Raw genomic sequence first — 20,787 nt, 5'->3', positions numbered from 1 at the left:
GGAAACATTGGACAGTACACGTTGGATTTACTGCTAGCAGGAGAGCTACTTGCCTTCTAGGAATTCTCATTTTACACTTTATGGAAGGAATAAGTTTCTTCTGTGTTGGATCCATACTCTCCATTTGGTATTTTGTCACAGCGGTAAACAAGAACTAACACACGGGTCTAGTATCATCTGGCTTGTATTGTTCACAACGAAAGGTAGCCCGGGAGTTGCACTAACATCCCTAACTGTGATCCTTATTTAATCTCTGGATGCTTTTAAGATCAACTCTTGGTCTTCTGTGTTCTTTGGCTTTGGCTTTACTATATGAAGGGTATGTAGAAGTCCCTTTTTAATTTTCCTGATGGAAGTTAGGTCTCTCTTCTCACTCCCTTTTCTCCCATACCTCTCTTCTTCCCTTCTTCTCTGGCCACATATATTTATGTCTCATACTGATTCTGCTTCTCTCCGGAACCAAGTCCAAGAGACCCAGCAGAGGCAAATCCAGAGAGACTGAGTGCAGATCAGTGGTTGCAAAGACCTACAGATGAATGAGGACAAACCACTTACCTGATGCAGGTTTCCTTTTGGGGGGAAGGGGAAATATTCTGGAATTAAATAGTGGTGATGGCCGCACAAGATTGTGAATATAGTAAAAAAAAAAAAAAAAACAACAACACTGAATTATACCTTTGAAATGATGCATTTTATGTTACATGAATTTCATCTAATTTAAACTCAAGTTTGATTTTAAAAAGGAGGAGAGGATGAGGGCTAAGAAGATCTTCCTTTTCTGTTCCCCTCACACCTCTTTTCTGAAACCACCACATGTGCAAGGAGAATGACAACCTCAGCACAGAAGTCTCCATGCCATTTCAAGGTGGTCACCAGCAGACTCCCAGCCTCTCCCCCTGCTCAAATGTCAGCACCTGGGAGACCTTCTAGCCCTGGTGGGAGGATAGGCCCAACTCTGAGGGAGGACTGCGGCTCGTGCACAACTTGTCTGATTGGCCCACACTGGGCACCGGGCACAGTCTCTGACGTCGGGCCATGATATCCACATGCCACCTCTTGCCCAGCTCCCTCTCGGCTTCCATCATCCCCACCTGAGAACTAAAGCACAGAGTCTCAGGTGGCCTCAGGTGCCTGTGGTCTGAGCATAGTTGGGACCTCTCTGAGTGAACTCGTACACTCTCCCCCATAACTGTTTGCTTTTAATTAAAATACTTAGTCTCTTGGGGTACCTGGCTCAGTTGGTTGAGCAGTTGCGCGTCTGACTTAGGCTCAGGTCGTGATCTCATGGTTCCTGAGTTTGAGCCCAGCATGGGGCTCTGTCTCCCTCTCTCTGCCCCTCCCTGCTCACATTCCCATGCATGTTCTCTCTCTCTCTCTCTGAAAAATAAACTTAAAAAAATACTCTATCTCTGCATGCTAAAGCAACAAGATGTTTTGGTCTATTTGCAAGATGATGTCTAAAGAGGAAGAAACAGATCAAATGCCAAAACCACAAACACATCTCTAGGTAAGCAGTACCCAAGCAATAATGTTCTTTATTTCTCTCTTGAAATAAGCTGGGAAAGGGTAACTGGTCCATCTGGGGCCCTGTGGGTCAGTATCCCTGGCTCACAAGGGAGGAAAGGAGAGTGAACTTGCTCTGAGGAATGAGGGAAGAGATCAGACCCTCCCAGAGGGCTTCTCATGTCAGTGTATGGCTGACCAGGATGCAGGCAATGCTCAGGGAAAGTGTTGACACCCCCAAGCATACAGTTCCTTCTAACTCATCCTCAATAGTCTGGTCCTGTGTGATCTCCCTCTCCATATTAGTGGGCCCTCCTTCATTGCAAGTCATTGCACCACAACAACGGATGAAATAGAAGCTGTTAGTTCTTAAGACTCTTGGGGCTTCATCAGGCACTTCGCTTGGATACACAAACGTGCAGTTGCTCGTACAGTTCTTGTAAACAAGTAGCTCCCGACTGTTCAAACCTTAAAAAGTAGACATGAAAATCATTGATTTCAGGTTTTCTGCTTGCAAACAACAAAGCACAGTTCACCCAGTAACTAGTGTTATACATCCCCAGATGTGACTACGTTGCCTAGAATTTTCACGGATAAAGAACGCCCAAGAAAGGCCACCAGAGGGTCTGTTTCCTCCATGGACAACTTCTCCTGGAGATGGTTTTCTGTCTACACGCCCATCTCATCTCTGCCTCTGGCTGTCTCTAAATAGTATCAAGGTGTCTTGGCACATGGCTGCACAGATGAAATGTCCTGTTCATTATTTGTCCTAAGAATCTCAGGGCTCTAGAAAGAGAACAGAGCCCAAAGAAATGTTTTGCTCATGTCTCACAGGATCACACAGACCCTGAAGTGGAGTGCCCCGTCCATGTGGCCCTCACCTGATTTTCTGAGACTCGGTGTGGCCCCTCTAGGACGAGCTCCCGCCTGGGACCCTCGGCCAGGTGTTCCCAGCTCCTGGCCCAACATATAAACCTCGATGCACCCTTAATGCCAACCTGCGCCCCAGCACGGACAGGGTGCTCCACCGCAAGCAGGGTCCCACAACTACTGTGATTACCTTCACTGGTGGGCTCACCCAACAGCCTTGGCCAACCACCAAGGCTGAGTCCTTAAGGTGCACAAGCATGTGTATCTTGGCCATGTGAGCAAGGCGCCATCTGAGGCCTCCTTAGAGAGTCCCTGAGTTAAATTCTTCGGCGCTCACTCACCACTTCTGCTCCCTTGTGACCCCAGTGTTTACCCGATACTTTCTCCCTGGAACTTGCCACCACTGACATTTCCACTCATGGCTCTGAGGTCAAAGGAAGGAACACCCAGCTAAGCTCCCGTCACTTGCTTGTCTCTATTTGCCACATGAAGGGTTTCTGGAAGTCCAACGTTCTACGGAAGAGTGCACACTCATAAGCCAGCCGACAGCTGACTGGATTTCAGGAAGTGCTCATAACCATGGAACTCGCACGAGCTCCAGAAACAGAACTGGATAAAAACTACCGAATTCCCGCCTCTGTTCCTCCATCAGGCACTAAAAGCAGCCAAGGCTAAAGATAAGAAATGTCTGGATTTCCAAGCCTATGTGTTAGTTTTGTCTGTTTTTGCACTTTGTGAATATGAACTCCTGTACTGTCTGTTTTGGGGTCTGGCTTCTTTTCTCTGCTTTGTGTTTGGGACACCCATCCCTGATGTGGCCCAGTGCTGTGTATGGTTTACTCTCCCCTTTGTACACTTTTCCACTGATGAACATTCCATGGTTGACCGCTGATGGGCATTAGCATTGTTTCTGGCTGTCACCTCCCCCAGAGTGCTGCAGTTAATATTCTCATCCTCGTCTTGAGGTGAGCACGTGTGAGTTCTTGACATGGTGGTAAATGCTGAGTCCTTAAGATGCATACATATGGCTTTAGCAGACGCTGCTGAAGAGTTTTGCAGAGCGGGTGAACCTATTTATACTCCAAAGGATCGTGTCCACCTCAACATCTTGCCACCACACAAGTAGCTGTTTGTGAATGTTTAATCATTCCTTTTGGTGTTACCATACCATAGTTCTGAGTTTCATTTCCACCAGAAACGTTCACGTTGGATGACTTTTCTTATATTTAGTACCCACTTGGATATCATTTTCTGGTAAACAGCCTCCAAGCCTTTGGCTCCAATTTCTATTGGATGATCTGCTTGTTCAAGTAGTGATTCGTAGAAGAAGTTCATTCCATATACGGAATATAAGCCCTGGGGCAGACAGTGTTTTCAAGGGCCTTCTCTTCATCTCTGGCATCTTTACACTTGTCAGTATCCTCTCAGGGGCAGAAGCTGTGAATTTTTATGTAATCCCATTACCGCTTTTCCTCATCTGTGATCAGCACTATATTGTTCAGGTGTCTTAAATTCTTAATTATCCCAGGGATACATTCTTCTACATTTCCCTTCCAAAAAAATAAAGCCCACGTTTTGTTCTTTTACTATTTACATGGAGATCTAGAAAGCATCTGAAAGTGCTTCTGCTGTGTAAATCATGTGTATAAGATTTCCTGCATCCACTACTGGTGAGTGCCGACGAGTGTCTTTCCCTACAACCTTGTGGGTCAACGTTGTCAGAAAGCATGTGGCTTTTTCTGAGACCTCTTTTCTCTACTGTCGGTCTATTTTTCAATCCCAACACCAACACTAGACCATGTGCATTGACGAGACGAAAGAATATTGCGTAAGAGTGCAAGTTCTCTGTTCCTCTCTTCTTCCACGAGATTGACTTGGACATTCCTAGCCCCCAAAGTTCCATAAACACTTGAATATTTTGAAATAACTTGCCCCCACCCCCACCCCAACACACACACACACACACACACACACACACACACACACACACTAACCTGGTGAGACTCTGACTGGGATTTCATGGAATCTGAGGATGCACTTGAGGAGAACAGCTGTCCTACCTCTACTGGGTTGCTCCACCCAGAAGCCTGGCTCACCCGTTGGTTTAAGTCCTTCCATTTCACCTGTTTCACAGCTTCGATATGGAAATCTTGCAGAAATCTGCTTGCGTTTGTTTCCAGGTATGTGGTGGTTTTCAAATGCTATGTGTGTTTTTGCACATTTCATTTTCCACGTGTTCATTGTTGTATAAATACACCATGGGTTTTTTAATTTGATTTTTGAGTACTGACCTTGTATTTCGGGCCATTGCCCAAGGCACTGCTTATGTCCAAAGTTCATCATCTTTGGTGAGTAGTAGCTGCTTGCTTCCTTTATCCCAGCCGCTGTGTGTATCATTTCTCCCCGTGACCTAATAATTCCTGAGCCACCCATAATTCTGCCTCATGGAAGTGGAGGTCGTGACAAGACGCATCTGACCCCACTTTCACCACAAGGGAAAAGTGTTCCAGTATTTTCCTTGGGACAGAAAATGACCTCTCGTCTTCCATTTCAATTTTTTTGTTTAATTCGGAAAGGTTGCTGGATTTCATCAGTTTTCAGCACCTGTGGCTGTGATGTTTCCCATTTTCTTTGCTAAGATGGTGAACTGAACTAGTGGGTTTCAATTGTAAGCCACACTGCAGTGTGTGTATGTGTCTGTGTGTGTGTGTCTGTGTGTTCTAAACACCTACACCCAGGCCCCTCTTGTCTCTCATCGTTTGCCATCCTATGGCACATTTTCCCACACTTTATTCAGATTTCATTCTTTTCGCCTTAATGTTCTTTTCCTGTTCCAGGATGCCATGCAGGATACAACATTCCGTTGGGTGTGGTATAGCTTATCCACAGGAGGATTCTATTGGTTCAGATCTGGCTAGTACCGCTGCAGCTCTAGTCACAGGAGAGGTTCGTCTGTGGTTTCCATCCTTCCAATGTCCTTCCTAGGCTTTGTGTTAGAGTCAGACTGTCGTCATGAATGTGTTGGGGAGAAATCCTCTTTATTATCTGGAAGAGTTTGTGTATGGTAGAGTGATTTCTCCTATGAAGCTAGTGGACTTTGCCAGAGACGCTATCTCTAGTTGGTTTTCCAGAAAGGATTTCCAGGTTCTCCAGGTTTTCCATTTCTAGGTTTTCCAGAAAGGATTCAGGGCACTTCAGCTTTAGAATCTCATTGTGGGTCAGAGCCAATTCAACTGTGTTTTTCAAGGTGTGATTCATTTCATCACGATTCTCCAATGTGTCACAGGAAGGCTATCATAGTGGCTTCTTGTTTTCTTTACAAGGGAAAGAAAAAAGTGGCCTCTGATGGATGCCCCCCCCTTTGCATTTCTGATAATGAAAGTGTGAATTTTACATTTCTGCCTTTGAGCTCCCCTACCCCATTTTACCCATACTACGAATCCCTCCAAAGAATCGACTGTTGGCTTTGTGGGGATTCTTCCTGGGTTTTTGTATTCCCATTACAAGGATTTCTGCTGTCTTCCTGACATTCCCTACCTCATTTCTTTGGGTGGATTTCCTATTCTTCTGTCTTCCTGAGCGGAAGTTGGGGCCTTGGCACACGTTCTCTCTTCTACGAGAGGCCGAGAGTGTCTATTTGCACTCTCGACTCTGCTTTCGCTGCACTCCACTCATTTTCCGCACGTCCTAGCTTTAGAATCATGGAGTCCTTCTTCTTTCCTAACTTCCGTGTGGCTTCTCTTTGGGTCTTTGGTTATTCAGAACTGCTCTGTGTGATTATAAGGAGTGGAGGTTTCCCCAGTTCTCTTTGGAGTCACAATTTCTAGCTTAAGTCCGCCGTAACAGAGAAGGAACTCTGCAGAAATGGCTTCCTTTGACACGTGTAGATGCTTGCATTAGGTCCTGGCATGAACTCAGTATCACAAACGTCATTAGCGATCTTGTGAAAGACGTGTATTGGGTCATGGATGGTTCTGCTGTCACACATCATGAGTATTCCTCCTTCGTAACCAGCGTCCTTCAGACCTTCTGTAGCAGAGGGTGGCAAACAAGAGCCCGCGGGGCAGCCCCAGTCCATCAGCTGTGTCTATGGGTAAAGATCTGTTGGGACATAGGAATGATCACTCTGTTTACCCACGCTCCATGGTTTCTCCTATCCCCTCATAGGCAGTGCGGGGCACTTGCCACGAGTCTAGGTGGCTTACTAAGCTAAGTGGGGTTTCTTCTGCTCCTTTAGAGAAAGACTTGGTCTACCCCAGCTGTATGACTCTGGTAAATTTGGGGTCCTTGCTCTAGCTACCTGGCAGCCATTGGCAGAGGTATGTTAATGACTGTGCCCCTACCTACATTTCCTAAGCTCTGGGGCCATTTTTCAGTGGGGCCCTTCCTACTGTATCATTGGGCGTGTGTGCACCTCGATGCTGGTGTCTTCCCGGTTGTCTCACCCTTTCATCTCCATCCAGTGCTGTTCTGCTCTTCACACAAGCAACGCCCTTGAGTTCACGTTAGCTTTGCCACAGTGTGTGCTTAAGAGCTTGGGGTTGGTATTTACGTTGTATACCATGTTCTGTATTTTATTCTCAGAGTTTTTATGTTCTCATTTCAAAGCATGCCTCTATGAAGCAAAACATATGAATTTTGTTTGTTCTGAAATCATGGGTTCCTACTTGTAGCCATTTTAATATTAGTGTCATTAACAATCCGTTAGATCTTAAATTGTTTCTGAAGTTCAGTGTCTTACTTCCGATAATTGTATCTTCAAAACGTTTTCAGGAAATACGAAAGCTCCCGTGTACCTGGACTCAGTCACTTCCAACGGTACCACGTGGCCAGACCTCAGTGCGGCAGCGCGACTAGGGCACCGGCTCTCAAAGTGGTGACGGTGAACACCAGGCTTACACCACAGTCATCCCTCATATAGACACACCCACCTCTTTGACACCCAAATGCCCGGCCATTGACTCCCACAAAACGATTCCGGGGTCCGCTTCTAGAAGTTGGTCATTTCTAGAACATTTTATAAGAGGAAACATGGACAGTTACTTCTGGAGCTGGCCCTTTCTCATTCCCCGTGTTTCCCAGGACACTCATTCAGGATAACAGAGCAGTAGCTGACCTGCTTTACTGCCGAGTAACGCCCACGGTGGACTCACCACGGTGTCTTTACCGTTCAGGTGCTCCAGGATGTCTGGGTTACTTCAGGGATCAAGGTGCTACAAATGACTCCACGACAAACACCCATGCATGGTTTCCCACAGGCGAAGTTTCAACTCCTCCGGGAAAACCCCCAGAAGTGCAATTCGGGGATCGACGGTAGCTGCATGTTGTGTTTTTAAGAAACCGGACCGTGTTTCCCATAATTTGTGGTCCCATTTTTCACTGTCACTGGCCACATACGAAAATCTGGTTTCTTTACCGTCCTAGCCAGCCTTTGGTGTGGCCACTGTTTTTGACTTCGGTCACTCTGATTAGAGACACCTAATCGTGTTTTCAATTTTAATTTCCCTAATGACCAAAGATGTCGACCATCTCTTAGAGGCTTATCTGCTTATCGGTGCCGGCTGGCGATGAGAGGGACAGTCCAAAACCAGGTCCATTTGATGCTGAGGCGGGGCGGGGCCGGGGGGAAAAGCCCAGTTGGGAGGAAAATATGGACGCCATGCTTCTCTGCCCCCGCCCCCCGTCTCGGCCCACGCACAGGAGACTCTCGTGAAGATGTGTGAGGTGTTCACCCACACACCTGTCGCCTGTGCAGGCCAGCGGCCATGCAACTGCTACCTTCTTAGGAACTGCTCGTGGGCAACGGAGCTGATGGGATGGACGTGAAGCAGGATGAAGTGTGGAGATGCTGGATGGGGTCCCCTGGCGTCCATCACAGCAGAACCATCACGACCTTCCAGACCAACCATCTGCTTCACCTCAGCCCTGCAGACCTCACGAGGGCTCTCCCAGGGCCAAGTATAGCCCAGAGCCACACAGGGCGAGAGGCTGGGAAACAGAGCCCAACGCCCCCTTCAGAAGCAGCCTTCCCAGCGCGGCAACCCGCCACCCACCGGGGTCTCACAGAGGGGCAGCAGCGGAGCTCTGAAGGTGGCTTCTGTTCCTCCTGTGGTGCAAGTGCCTGAGGAGCTTTGACTGCCAAGGCACCCACCTCAAGGACGGCTCTCTGGGGGAAACACCACCAGCCGCTGGACTAGATACAGAGCCCGCACCCCCGCACCGCTACCGCCCGAGGCTCCTTCGTTCCAGGGCTCTTGGTGGGGCTCCAGAGCTGACCACGGGTCTCTGGTTTCTCTTCTTCTCGCGTTTTAGAGTCCTGCCCTCGTGTTGTAAACTGACCAATGAAGACGGGCCCGGGAAACCCCAGATGCCCCCCTTGAGCCCAGAAAAGGCACACTCCCAGCCCGTGCATCTCCCGTCCCACCACGACTTGGCCGTGTGCCTTGGAAGCTCCAGGACTCGTGAGCCACAGCCCTGTGGGTTCCCAGTTCCTGACGGCCGCGCCGAGGGCGTCCTCAGTCATCACAAGAACCACGAGGGCCAGTCCCGCCATATCGTTGCACGTCGATAGGCCGAGACCTGCACACAACAGGTGCCCGCTGCAGGAACCCGGGACAGATTCCAGCTCCTTCCTGAGTTCCAAAGCCCCAGATGCCCACAGGCTAGGCCAGCTGGTACCACCGAGAGGAGGCAGAAAGAAGACCGTGTTGCAGGGGGCTTGGAACACAGAATGGCACGTTAAGGTGCAAAGAGACACTGGGGAAGGCCAGGGGCCAGAGGACAGGCCCCCGGCAGGGCCCCACACGGGGCCACTGCCTCCCTGCCAGGCCCTGAACTGGCTGCAGCCTCCCAGACTCATCGAATGGTCACTGGCCTCTGGCCGACCCTGTGCTTCAGCTTAGGGCTCTGGCGAGCGGGACGCCTTTCTCAGAGCACCTGAGCCCGAGCCAAGAGCACTCCGAAAGGTCATGCTCTGCCCTGAGCCAACACTTGGCCTTGCCCTCCGTGTGCAGTAGTCCTTGTCCTGAGAAGTCCGCAGGATGCCCGCTTTTCGGGCCTACTTAGCTGGAAGCCCTCCCCCCACCAGCCTGAATCAAATGGGCAACGAGGGACCGCCCGGGCGACTCGGGGGCGCCAGCACCGCCACCGAGGACTGACACGGAGCGGAGGCCTAGGGTCTGGCAAACCCCATGGTGCGCGTGGACCCTGACAGCCCCACCTTGCGGGGTGCCTGGCTCTCCAGGATGGTGCACACCGGCCTCTCCTGGGGCTGAGCCTAGAGGCTGGGGTGGGCTCTCAGGATGGGGACAGAGCAGGCCAAGGGCCACGGGGCTGGGTCCAAGACAGAGCAGATCAGACAGCTCCCTGAAAGTGCTCAGGTGGGGTGCCTAATTCACAACGCGCAAGGAAGACAAACAGGTACTTACGAACAGAGATGGTCATACGGCGCCTGAGGTCTGTTGGACACAACGTAATTTGTGGACACTTAAAATTGTTGATGGTCCAACAATCGTAGCATTTCAGATTGTAGGTCCCTGAGGAAACAGTAAGCAGCATCTGGCTCCAGTGCCCCGGGCACCGTCCACCTTTACCCTTGGCTGTGCCCTCCCCCTGCCTTGAAGGACTTCTGGAGGCCTCCACCGCCTGGCCCTCAACAGGCTCCGCTCTGGCCAGGGTAGCTTCCGGGCAGAGACCGGGTACACACGGGACTTGTTCCTGTTCCCAGAGACAGACGCGGGCGAGCACCGCCAGGGAGCCAGCTGAGGGGACCCTCTGCCCCGCAGATGACAGCCCCTGTGCCCAAGAGAGCCTGGCAGTCAGAAAAGGCCAGCGCCCTCCCAGACTTCCCTGGACTCTCCAACGCTGCCCTTCCCAGGTGAGGGAGGGCCGAGCTAGAAACACCCTCCCGACCCTCACCTAGCTCGGGGACCCTTCCAAACCCACCCTGTGCCCACCAACTGCACTGACATCGGGGGTCCCGGCTGCCTAAGGTGACGGAATCCCACCCAGACCCTTTCTCTGACCCTGGATAACAGTACAGTCTTATCGCCGGGAAGACAGGGAGAGGAACCGATACTTACAATATCCTCCCAGCATGACCTGAGGCAACCAGATGACAGGGAGAAAGGCCCAGAGGAGCATCATCTCCTGCAGGAACTTGAACCTATAGGTGAGGAGACCGGGACACACGTCAGCAGCCTGCACGTCACAGAGGCCACCTCACAGGATGCGTGTCTGCAGGACCCACGTGAGCAGGCTGCGGGGATCCCGGAGGGAGGCTTTGGGGTCCACCAGCGTCCACCAGCCCCTCCCAGCTCCTATCCCCACCCCAACCTCCCCTGCACCTCCCCTTCCTCGCTCCTCTCCCCTCCTGCACTTCCCCTCCCCTCCCCTCCTGGCTCCTCTCCCCACTCCCACCTCCCCTGCACCTCCCCTCCTGGCTCCTCTCCCCACTCCCACCTCCCCTGCACCTCCCCTCCTGGCTCCTCTCCCCACTCCCACCTCCCCTGCACCTCCCCTCCTGGCTCCTCTCCCCACGCACACCTCCCCTGCACCTCCCCTACACCCCCCCTCACAGTTCCTCTCCCCACCCACCCCTCCCCTGCACCTCCCCTCCTGGCTCCTCTCCCCACCCACACCTCCCCTGTATCTCCCCTTCCTCGCTCATCTCCCCTCCTGCAATTCCCCTCACCTCCCTTCCTGGCTCCTCTCCCCACCCGCACCTCCCCTGCACCTCCCCTCCTGGCTCTTCTCCCCACCCACCCCTCCCCTGCACCTCCCCTCCTGGCTCCTCTCCCCACCCGCACCTCCCCTCCCCTCCCCTCCAGGCTCTTCTCCCCACACACCCCTCCCCTGCATCTCCCCTCCAGCTCCTCTCCCCACGGGCACCTCCCTGCCCAGCAGGTCCCAGGCTCCCCCACCGGGCACTGCTGGCAGCAGGCAGGGCTTTCCACACACCCCTCAGGCCTCCTCTTGCACGAGGTCACCTGGGGCTGCCTCCACTGGGAGCTCAGCTGAGGTCCCCATGCCCCCCCCCAACAATGCTTGTCCTGATGTACTCGCTGACCCCGACCTCAAGAGCAGCTGGGGAAAAGTGCTGGGACACTGTCCACGCAGGCGTTTCCAGCTCCTACAGGCGATGGACAAATGCGGGGCAGCACGCGGCGACCACCCTGATCCCTTGGAGGCCTGCAGCCTGACTTGCGCAGTGGCCACAGTGTGCGCCAGAACGTTCCGCTGCCCCCCACCCCGCACCCCACCCCTCCCGCGGAATCAGGTGGCCCTGAAGCGCGGGCGGGGGAGGGCCCGGGGGTCCCCACACCTGAGCCCTGACCCTGGCCCATGCTCCAGGATCCCCCCGGCACCTGGCAGTGCCCGCTTCCGCCCAGCGTTCCCGCGGGGACCCATCTGCACCCCCAAGTCTGCGAGCCCGGGATCCTGAGGGAAAACTGCTTCCCACCCCCCAGCCCCCCACACCTGGGCGGGAGCACCTGCCCGAAGGGGACACCTTCTGGGGGAGCACCTGCCGGAGGGGAGGGTGTTTCCTGTCTGAGGGGGTTGGCCACTTGTAAGGGGAGAGTGGCCACCCGTGGGGGGAGGAGCCAATGGCCTGAGCGGGCGCCTGTCTGGGGAGCACCTGCCTGCGGGGGGGGGGGGGGGGGGGGAACACCTGCCTGAGGTAGCACCTCTCTGGGGGAGTACCTGACAGAGGGGGGACGCCTGTCTGGGGGAGCGCCTCACCCGCCGTGTCCCCACGCCGCGAGGACCCGGGCAGCCCAGCAGCCCCCCGCTGAGGGCCCGGGACAGGCGCCCACGGTGCCCCCCGCCCCCCACCGCCCTTTCGAACGCCGCCCCGCCGGCTCCCTGCGCCCTCCGTCCCCACGCGTCCCCACGCGTCCCCACGCGTCCCCACGGCGACCGCAGAGAACCTTCTGGAAGCCTGGACGGCGGCGATGCCTCCAAGCGGCGGGCACAGCAGGGTGAGCACGAAGACTCTCCGGGCCGCAGCCGCGCTTCCCACAGCCCTGGCGCGTCCCCAAGGGAGGGGGTCTCCGTCGCTGCGCGCGCCACTCCCGGCAGGCCCCGCGCCCACGCATGCGCACGCGCACACTCGGGTTCCACAAGGTTCCACGAGCCTTGAAGGCCCCACTCTCAGAGAGTCCGGCGGCGCCAGAGGTTCCGGAAGGTTCGGGGCTCACCTCACAGGCAGGCAGCGTGGAAGTTAATTGGCAGAAGGTTGGACGCCTGGGGGGGGGGGGGTGCTGGAAGGTTCCAGAAGGCCTGGCTAGTCTCAGTAGGGTGAAGGGTGCGGGGGGGGGGGGGGGGCGACATAGGGTCCAGGAGGTTCGGGGCGTGGCCCAGGGCTGGCGTGGGGGGTGCTTGCAACGGCGGGGGTCCTGCCGGCGCCCCTCAGTCCCACGGGCACAACCGGCGGCGCTGCCACTGCCGCTGCCCGGGGGTCCCTCGGCCCCTGGAGTCCCCGCCCCGCCCGCACCGCCTGGACCTCTTCTCCCCGCAGTTTCTGCGCTTTCTTCTTCCAGGCCCTTTGTGCGGGGCCCAGTTTGATGTCCTGTGTTTAGTTTGGAGAAGGGAAAGCGGGTCCTTGACTGCGACCCTCAGCCTCCTGGAACCTTCTCTGACCTCCGCCCGCAGAGCGTGCGCTTCCTTCCCGGCGCCGGGGCCGGTCCCGTCGGGCTTCGTTTTGTCCCTCGTCCCTCGCGTGGCTGTCCCTCGCGTATCTTTTCCGCGGGGACCGGTGAGGGCGGGGTCCCGGTTGGAAGAGCCTTCTTACTCTGCAAGGCCACCGTTTCCTGCCTGTCCTTCTGGGCCTCCCTGCTGGTGCCTCTGTGCTCTGGAAAGGTCTCTGGCTGGGTCCCGCCAGTTCCAGGGACGGAAATGTCCCCGCCTCCCCGCCAGACCCTGCAGCTGGAGCGGGCCCTGCCAGGTGCCTGGGGGGCCAGCCTGGAGCAGAGGGCCAGGGTCTGCGTTCAGGGCCGCCGGGGGGGGGGGGGGGGGGGTGGCGGAGGGGCACGTTTGCCCATCACCTGTAGGAGCAGGAAACGTCTGCGTGGACAGTGTCCCAGCACTTTTCCCCAGCTGCTCTTGAGGTCGGGGTCAGCAAGTACATCAGGACAAGCATTGTCCTGCGGGGGTGGGGGGATGGGGGGGTGGAGGGGGTTCGACGAGGGGAACTCCGCTGAGCTCCAGGTGGATGACTTCCTGCAAGAGGAGGGCTGAGGGGTGTGTGGAAAGGCCTGCCTGCTGCTGGCAGTGCCCTGTGGGGGAGCCTGGTAGCTGCTGTGCAGGGGAGGTGTGGGTGGGAAGACGAGCCAGGAGGGCAGATGCAGGGGAGGTGCGGGTGGGGAGAGGAGCCAGGAGGGGAGGTGCAGGGGAGGCTTAGGTGGGTAGAGGAGTCAGGAGAGGAGGGCAGGGGAGGAGTGGGTGGGGAGAGGAGTCAGGAGGGGAGGTGCAGGGGAGGTGTGGGTGGGGAGAGGAGTCAGGAGGGGAGGTGCAGGGGAGGCTTAGGTGGGTAGAGGAGTCAGGAGGGGAGGTGCAGGGGAGGAGCGGGTGGGGAGAGGAGTCAGGAGGGGAGGTGCAGGGGAGGTGTGGGTGGGGAGAGGAGTCAGGAGGGGAGGTGCAGGGGAGGCTTAGGTGGGTAGAGGAGTCAGGAGGGGAGGTGCAGGGGAGGAGCGGGTAGGGAGAGGAGCCAGGAGGGGAGGTGCAGGGGAGGCTTAGGTGGGTGGAGGAGTCAGGAGGGGAGGTGCAGGGGAGGAGCGGGTGGGGAGAGGAGCCTGGAGGGGAGGTGCAGGAGGGGAGGGGAGCGGTGGGGCCTGTGCAGGGGGCTGCTGGATGCTGACCCTCCGGGAGCTGCCTTGCACGCTGCTGATGTGCACCGAGCCTCTGTGCTCAGTGCATGTGGCGGAAAAGGTGTGGACGTACAGAAATCGCAGATAAATGTGTCAAGAGAGCTTCCTCGCAATTTTTTTTTTTTTTAGCGTGTGTTTTAGTTTTTATTTACTGGGATGTTTGAAAGGTGATGGGACTTCCACTCCAAACGTATTGCTATATTTAACGTGGACTCAACACTGGAAGAGAGATGAAGTGAGCAGTGGACACACTGTGTGGTGGGTGTCATGGTCGTTAAAAGACTACAGTCTGCTGTGCTTCGAAGGGGAGCTCCTCTCGCTACCGGGTTCTAGGTTGGCAGACGTCGTCTTCCGACACCTGAAATGTTTTTTACCCGCTTTTGCTTGGGTGGTTCGATGTGAAGTGCACGGAAGGCCCTCCTCTTGTTTCTTTGCACATCACGTGTATTGTTTCTTCCTCCGGGTTCCGGAAAGCTTTCTCTGATTTTCTGTGCTTTGAACACGCCTCGGTAGAGGTGGTTTTGTGTGTGTGTATTTGTTTGTTTCGGGGGTTGTGTCCGTCCTGTTCTCTAAGCTTCCCGAGTCTCCACAGCGATGTCTGTCGGGACCGCTGGAAGGCCCTTAGCCGGTATGGTTTCAGGGATGCTTCCGTGCCATCCCTCCTCCTCCTTTTGGTCTTTCGGGGAGCTGGGTGTTACCGAAAAGAAGCTCGTCCCACGGTTCTTGGACATTCTGTTCTGTTTTCTTGCTGTTTGTCTTGGCGTTTCAGGCAAGGAGAGTTCTACTGACCCGTCTTCAAGTTCGCGGAGTCTTTCTGCGGCTGTGTCGAGGGCAGTGGTGACCCACCCGACACATTCCTCGTTTTCATCAAAAAAGACGTGGTTTTTGAGTTCGAGCCCCGCGTCGGGCCCTGTGCTGACACCTCAGAGCCTGGAGCCTGTTTCGGATTCTGTGTCTCCCTCTCTCTGACCCTCCCCCGTTCATGCTCTGTCTCTTTCTGTCTCAAAAATAAATAAACGTTAAAAAAAAAATTTTTTTTTTAAAGACGTGGTTTTGCTTCCTAGCATTCCCATGTGACTCTCAGAGTTTTCCTTCCTAAGCTCACGTTGCGTATCTGTTCTCACGTGTGGTCTGCCTTCTCCACCGGCGCTCTTAGTGTCCTGGTCCTAGTCATTTCACATCCCCTCTCTGACGAGGGTGACTCGTCCGTCACCTGTGTCACATCCTCGTGCTGGCTTTTCCTCTGCGGACGGTTCATCTTGGCTCCGGGCATGCCTTGTGTGTCCGGCTGCCAGTTGGTCGTGTATTGTGGGTTGAGAGGAAGCGCGGTAAGTAGGCCCTGAGCGCGAGCACTCACGCTACGGGCCCCGGGGCCTGGACTCTGTGCCCAATTTGCCGTAGCTGTCGTCGCCTTAGGTTGTACACTCTCCAGTGTCCTTGTTCTCGTCTCCCGCTTTAGCTTCGAATCTTTCTCACGTGTTGCTCCTTGGAGGGAGGGCGTGTTGTGTGGCACTGTCGGCTGTTACCCACTCAGAGAAAGAAAGGGCTCGGAGACGAAGTGCTGGGGGCTGGATGGAGACTCTTGTGCGCTCGGGAGACCGCCCCCCCCCCCAGCCTGGGGACGGCTCTTCCTGCTCTGGCACTCAGCCTCCAGCCCTCTGTCAAAATCACAGTGAAGGGCTCCCACCGGCTCATGGTTCCCGCAGCTTCTGCTCCAGGTGAGCATATTTAGGGTTGCCTCGCGGGGCACACCTGGCTCGCCAGACTTGGGAGCGCCAGTTCTGTGACCTCAGTGCTCTGACGGGCGCAAGACGTGTTGTTGATTTTCGGTGTGGCCAGTGTTTGCTTTGGGGAATGATGGTTCTTTATCTATAGGACCGAATACTTCTGCTCTCCTCTGTCTGATCTGATGAGGCAGAAATGATGCAACTAAAACCGGGCCACGAAGGGAGAGGACAGGAGCGCGGGCTCACTGTGTCGGAAGCGGTCCGTTGCGAAGCAGGGTGATGGGTGGGAAGGATAGGGTGCCGTTGAAAAGTGACAACCCGGGGAGCAAATATTACACGACAAAACTTGGAGAAAGAAAGTTGTTTCAAGAGATGTAAATATAGGGGCGCCAGGGTGGCTCAGTGGGTTAAGCATCCGACTTCGGCTCGGGTCACGATCTCAGGTCTGTGAGTTCGGGCCCCACGTCAGACTCTGTGCTGACAGCCCAGAGCCTGGAGCCTGCTTCGGAATCTGCGTCTCCCTCTCTCTCTGCTCTTCCCCACTCGTGCCCTGTCTCGCTCTCTCTCCATCAAAGATAAATAAACGTTCAAGAAAAGAGAGAGATGTAAGTCTAAAGGTAAAACTCAAACAAACATACAAAATGGGGCTACCGAGAGAAACCTTAAAAAGAAGCGCGTACGCGTCACATAAAGAAACGACCAGCTGCCTGTATAATGATCGACATACCTAATAATCGTCGTGCGGAGAGCCTTTCTGAGGGCGTTTAAGCCAAACACACCAGTCCCTTCAGTGAGCGTCCATGGCTGCAGTTACTTCTCATCTGCTGGGAAGGCCTAGAGGGCCACCCCTGGCATGTTTTGCTGTCAAGGGTGGGGTGGGGCCCGCGCGGGGTGGGTTCAGGAGACCGTCCTGGAGGGCTGGGGTGGGAACAAAGGGTGACGGTGCCAGAACTGGGATCTGGTGTGCGTGTATGCTTGGGCCTGACCTGGGTCACAGGACTAGGGAATGGCCAGTAGCCGTCCGCACTCTTCAAGGGAGCGCCCTGCCTTCCCTGGGCCCACGGGGTGGCCTCCCAGGCGGCCGGGTCTGACCCCGGAGCCACAGAGCTGACCGCGTGGCCTCACTCCCCGTGTCCAGGGCCAGGCACCACGGAAACGATGATTCTCTTTGCTCTGCTCCTGGTCACGGGCCTGCCGCGGGTGGAGACAAACGTCACCGTGTCTGGAAAACAAGGTAAGTCTGGGCCCCTCAACCCCCTGGGCTGGGAGAAGGAAGCGGGCCAGGATGCCTCTGCAGACACGGGGTGGCCACCCGTGTCTGGACCCCGCGGGGGCCCCAGGGCGGTGGCAGGCACGGGGGTCAGGTAGCAAGAGAGCGTCAGGAGGGCAGCCTCTGTATTTGGACACCCGATGGGGGAGCCTCTTGATTTGGGGCTCCCCTGTCGAGGGCCGGCAGGAGTGGCCGGAATCCTGGCTTATTCCCCAGCACCGTGCTGTCCCCTCAGTGTCCCTGCCTTCCTGGGAGACATCAGGCTGGGCGCCACGCGTGGCCCGGCCCTCACAGGTCCATCCAGGGCTGTGTCAGAGAACTGGACCAGCCGCAGAAGGGTGACCGGCTTGTCCCCAGGGAGCGGGGAGCGAGTCCTGCCCTAATGCAGACCAGGCAGCGGGCCACACCCAGGGGAGGGGATGCAGGGCCTGGGGCGGGGGAGGGAGGAGTGGGGAAGGTGAGTGGGAAGGGCCCTGGAAGGCAGATTGCAAATCTCTTGAGCCATTGAACTTGAGGTGCCGTGTGTGCGCGTGCGTGCCTGTGTGTGTGGGTGAGTGTGTGTGTGTGAGAGGTAGGGTGAGGGCGGCCCAGGGGAGAATACAAGGACTCGGACCCGTGGTTTTGTGCTCCCTGGAGGAGGGAGAGATGGGGGAAGGGGCGGTGCTCATCCGATAGGCCTGGAGAGCGGTGGTGTTTCACTCTGGTTTTCTTCCCCTTTCAGCTGCAACCCTGAAGTGTCACGTCTGCGAGATAGAGAATAGTTTCGGTTGCACAAATCCATCCAACTGTCCTAGGGATTTTCACTTTTGTACTTCCGTTGCCGTGAGTGAGTATCTCCGTGCATCCCGGGTTCACGGGAAAGTGAGTCAATCCTTTCAGCAGTTGGGGTCTGTGGGGTTTTCTCAACAGGGAGTAACTAAGGTAATCACGTTCGTTCAAGAGAAACGGAGGAAAGTCCTGAGACGTCAGAACACAGGCAGGTGACAGGCCAGCTTGCGTGAGAGCCGTGCCGACGGAGGGTGGGGCGCCAGGACTGGACGCGATGGAATATTGGGGTGCGGGAAGAAAAGCATAGGGTTATCTGTATTCATTTTAAATGAACGACGAAAGCCTTCATTTCAACCGCCCCACCAGAAGTGCTGTTACAAGAGGTGTTTGTAATGAGGGGCGGGGCTTACGCTATGTTCTGGAAGGAGTGTTGTGTGCTTTAGGACGGGTGGAGACCACCTCTCTGTCTGGCGTATGTCACCCGGGAGCTCCAGGCCGCATGAAGCCCCCGAAGGGGAGTGCGGAGGCCCAGCAGCGCCCGGCGCTCGGCGCTCGGAGGCAGAGTGTCAGCCCCTACCGGCGGGTCCGCGTTCCCGGAAACACGCGGGGTGCCGAGGGGGTGCTTGGGACTCGCGCCAGCCCCGCGTGAACGTCATCACCTCGTAGGGAAAAGCGATTGTCACCGCGAACCACAGATGAGGCGAAGCCAGCAGCGTGACCCCGCGGCCGGGGCGGAGCCGGGCCGTGTACAGCAGGCTCGCGGTGACCGCGCCGGCCCAAGGAGAGGCCGGCGCTGAGCCCCGGGCAGTGGCCAGGATGGGCAAGAGCCCCTTGCTCCCCTGCCTGTCCCGTGGTTACAAAGTCCAGAGTGACCTGGTGGTGAGCGGTGAGGCCTGGGAGCCTGTACATCCCCGGACGGAGAGCCCCAGACCCGGGCTCCCCCTGTACGTGGACAGGCCAGCCGGGGAGGGGCGGGGGGGGGAGCATCTCGTGGTCACACTGCACGCAAGCCACCCCCGCCCCCAGAGGCAGCCGTGAACACAAAGGCCGGACCCCGTCCTGGGCGGTGGCTCCCGACCGCCCTGTAGACGAGGGGCCTCTTCAACCGTGGCCTCTGAGCGGGGGCACCGGAAGGTCGGGATGGGACGGGCACAGGCCCGAAGCGCTTTGGTGGCGCTGCTCTCAGTTCACGTGGTGCCTTTCTCTTCTTCACTTCCTGTCAGGAATCTCTCCGCGTTTCTTCTATGTTTCGAAGCAGTGCTCCAGGTATTGTCCAGTAAGTGCTCCGTTTGCTCCGGGACTCAAGACCTTTGTCCTCGTCGAGCCTATGCCCTTCCTGTATGCGCACTGCTGTTCGGGGTTCTTGTGCAATACGCAGGAGCCGAACGTCCGCGAGCCGGAATTCAGAGAAGGCGGACGAGCAAGCCGCTTGAGGAGCAGCGGGGCCTGGCTGGCCGCCTTCCTGACTCTGTCCTCTGTGTGAGGGGCCTCGGGCAGTGCCTTGGGAGCGCGGCACCGATGACCCGGACTCGCCGCAGGTGCTGGGAACCTCAGCATTAAACCTGTTTTCCGCTGGTTAACGCGTGGTCTGCCTCTCGAGGGGCCGGAGAACAGGTGGGGGGGACCAAATCCAGTCGGCCCAGCCCGCAGCTCCCTTTCGAGCAAGTCCGGCCCTGGGGGAGGGGGGCGGGGGGGGGAGGCCTCGAGTACTAGTGTTCGTCTCTGAACGAAAGGCTTCTAACTGTTCGTGGCCGACGCTCTCTCCTTCTGTCCGTCTCCGAGGGTTTCAGCACTGCTGGGGGGCCTGAGGGTCACCCGGCAAGGGAAGCGCTCGGAGGCTCCCGGCCTTTGTAGGATCAGGGTCGGTGGGAAGACAGGATGCAGTGGGCGGGAGACGCCAGCAGGGAAGGGCTCCTGGGCAGGGCACGGGGTGCGGGGATGTGGTCCCAGGGACGGCCCTCCTGTGACGGGGGCGGCACCATGGCTGCTCTGCCTCAGCTCCTCCCACATCAGGGATCCTGTGGATGAACTCGGACTTCGCCCAGCGACTGGCACAGGTGCCTGGGCTCACAGGTTCGCCCACGTGCCTTCGACCAACACGTGAGCCTCGGCCAGGGAGAGGGAGCAGGGTCCTCTTTTCATTTCTCAGCTGAGCTGCAGCCGCCAAAGAGGCGCAAGGGTCACACTCCCTGTCTGCAGAAGACAAGGGCTTTCTTCTCCTGACCCTGTTGACTCCCTGTGGGGGCTGCACTGAACACCTCCCTCCTGCACCTTCCTCTCCTCGCCCCCTCCCCACCTGCTCTAACAGGGCTGACCCAGGGACACGGCTGGGCGCGGCACCCTGGGAACCTTCCAGAAAGAGTCTCCGTGGCCCCAGAAGGAGGCAGCATGGTGCAGTCCGTGGATGGTTTCTGGGCCATCCTTGAGGCACGGACGAGGCCCGTCTCTGTCACGTCTGAACCCTCCACGGCAGAGGCCTAAATGCATCCTGGGGGCCGGTGCAGAGGGGGACCCCCCGAGGGTTGACCCGCAACGCCAGGAGTGGAGAGGATTTCAAACAGCGTCTGTCACCTCCTACCGTGTGCACGTCCCTTTCCCCGGCACAGGCTGTGTGCTCGCGTCCTGCCGATCACGCTCGTCCTCAGGAACAGCGTCCCCCAGCTTCCCCGAACTCACAGCCTGGGACTGGAGCTGGGGGGCCCCTGTTCTGTAAGGGCAGGCAAAAGTGGGCGCCTCCCCACAAAGAGCAAGAGAGGCGGGATGTCACCCCCACGCAGGACCT

At 56.5% G+C, this 20,787-nt stretch overlaps 2 protein-coding genes across 3 annotated transcripts; one reads left to right on the top strand and one right to left on the bottom strand.

Annotated features, from left to right (window-relative positions):
- Positions 1 to 1,517: 1,517 nt before the first annotated feature.
- LOC112859700 (glycosyl-phosphatidylinositol-anchored molecule-like protein) lies at positions 1,518 to 10,545 on the bottom strand. The gene is made up of 3 exons (XM_086695495.1): positions 10,455 to 10,545; positions 9,801 to 9,908; positions 1,518 to 1,971 (listed from the first exon to the last, which is right to left on the bottom strand). The coding sequence occupies exons 1-3, from the start codon at positions 10,516 to 10,518 to the stop codon at positions 1,682 to 1,684; spliced, it is 462 nt and encodes a 153-aa protein (XP_086551621.1). The 5' UTR covers positions 10,519 to 10,545; the 3' UTR covers positions 1,518 to 1,681.
- A 1,734-nt stretch (positions 10,546 to 12,279) lies between these two features.
- On the top strand, positions 12,280 to 19,585 carry LOC147571775 (lymphocyte antigen 6K-like). Of its 2 annotated transcripts, none has more exons than XM_086695499.1 (4): positions 12,280 to 12,353; positions 17,106 to 17,201; positions 17,959 to 18,063; positions 19,229 to 19,585. In XM_086695499.1, the coding sequence occupies exons 2-4, from the start codon at positions 17,126 to 17,128 to the stop codon at positions 19,486 to 19,488; spliced, it is 441 nt and encodes a 146-aa protein (XP_086551625.1). In that variant the 5' UTR covers positions 12,280 to 12,353; positions 17,106 to 17,125; the 3' UTR covers positions 19,489 to 19,585. The 2 variants fall into 2 exon arrangements, with proteins under 2 accessions (XP_086551625.1, XP_086551624.1); XM_086695498.1 differs by lacking the exon at positions 12,280 to 12,353 and adding an exon at positions 12,471 to 12,559.
- The last annotated feature ends 1,202 nt before the right edge of the window (positions 19,586 to 20,787 follow it).

This window comes from Puma concolor, chromosome F2, assembly GCF_028749965.1.
Source record: "Puma concolor isolate L17-30 chromosome F2, mPumCon1.1.hap2, whole genome shotgun sequence".
Lineage (NCBI taxonomy): Eukaryota > Metazoa > Chordata > Mammalia > Carnivora > Felidae > Puma > Puma concolor.
The sequence above is the reverse complement of the archived record's forward strand: the minus strand, read 5'-3'. Positions and strand labels throughout refer to the sequence as shown.

What these genes read in the sequence shown, in the direction of transcription:
- LOC112859700 (XM_086695495.1), bottom strand. Translation starts at nt 10,518, where the DNA reads ATGATGCTCCTCTGGGCCTTTCTCCCTGTCATCTGGTTGCCTCAGGTC. An exon ending in GGTCATGCTGGGAGGATATT is followed by an intron (nt 9,909 to 10,454) that starts GTAAGTATCGGT and finishes CTGTTTCCTCAG; the next exon opens with GGACCTACAATCTGAAATGC. An exon ending in CCGTATGACCATCTCTGTTC is followed by an intron (nt 1,972 to 9,800) that starts GTAAGTACCTGT and finishes CTACTTTTTAAG; the next exon opens with GTTTGAACAGTCGGGAGCTA.
- LOC147571775 (XM_086695499.1), top strand. Translation starts at nt 17,126, where the DNA reads ATGATTCTCTTTGCTCTGCTCCTGGTCACGGGCCTGCCGCGGGTGGAG. An exon ending in CACCGTGTCTGGAAAACAAG is followed by an intron (nt 17,202 to 17,958) that starts GTAAGTCTGGGC and finishes TTCCCCTTTCAG; the next exon opens with CTGCAACCCTGAAGTGTCAC. An exon ending in TTGTACTTCCGTTGCCGTGA is followed by an intron (nt 18,064 to 19,228) that starts GTGAGTATCTCC and finishes ACTTCCTGTCAG; the next exon opens with GAATCTCTCCGCGTTTCTTC.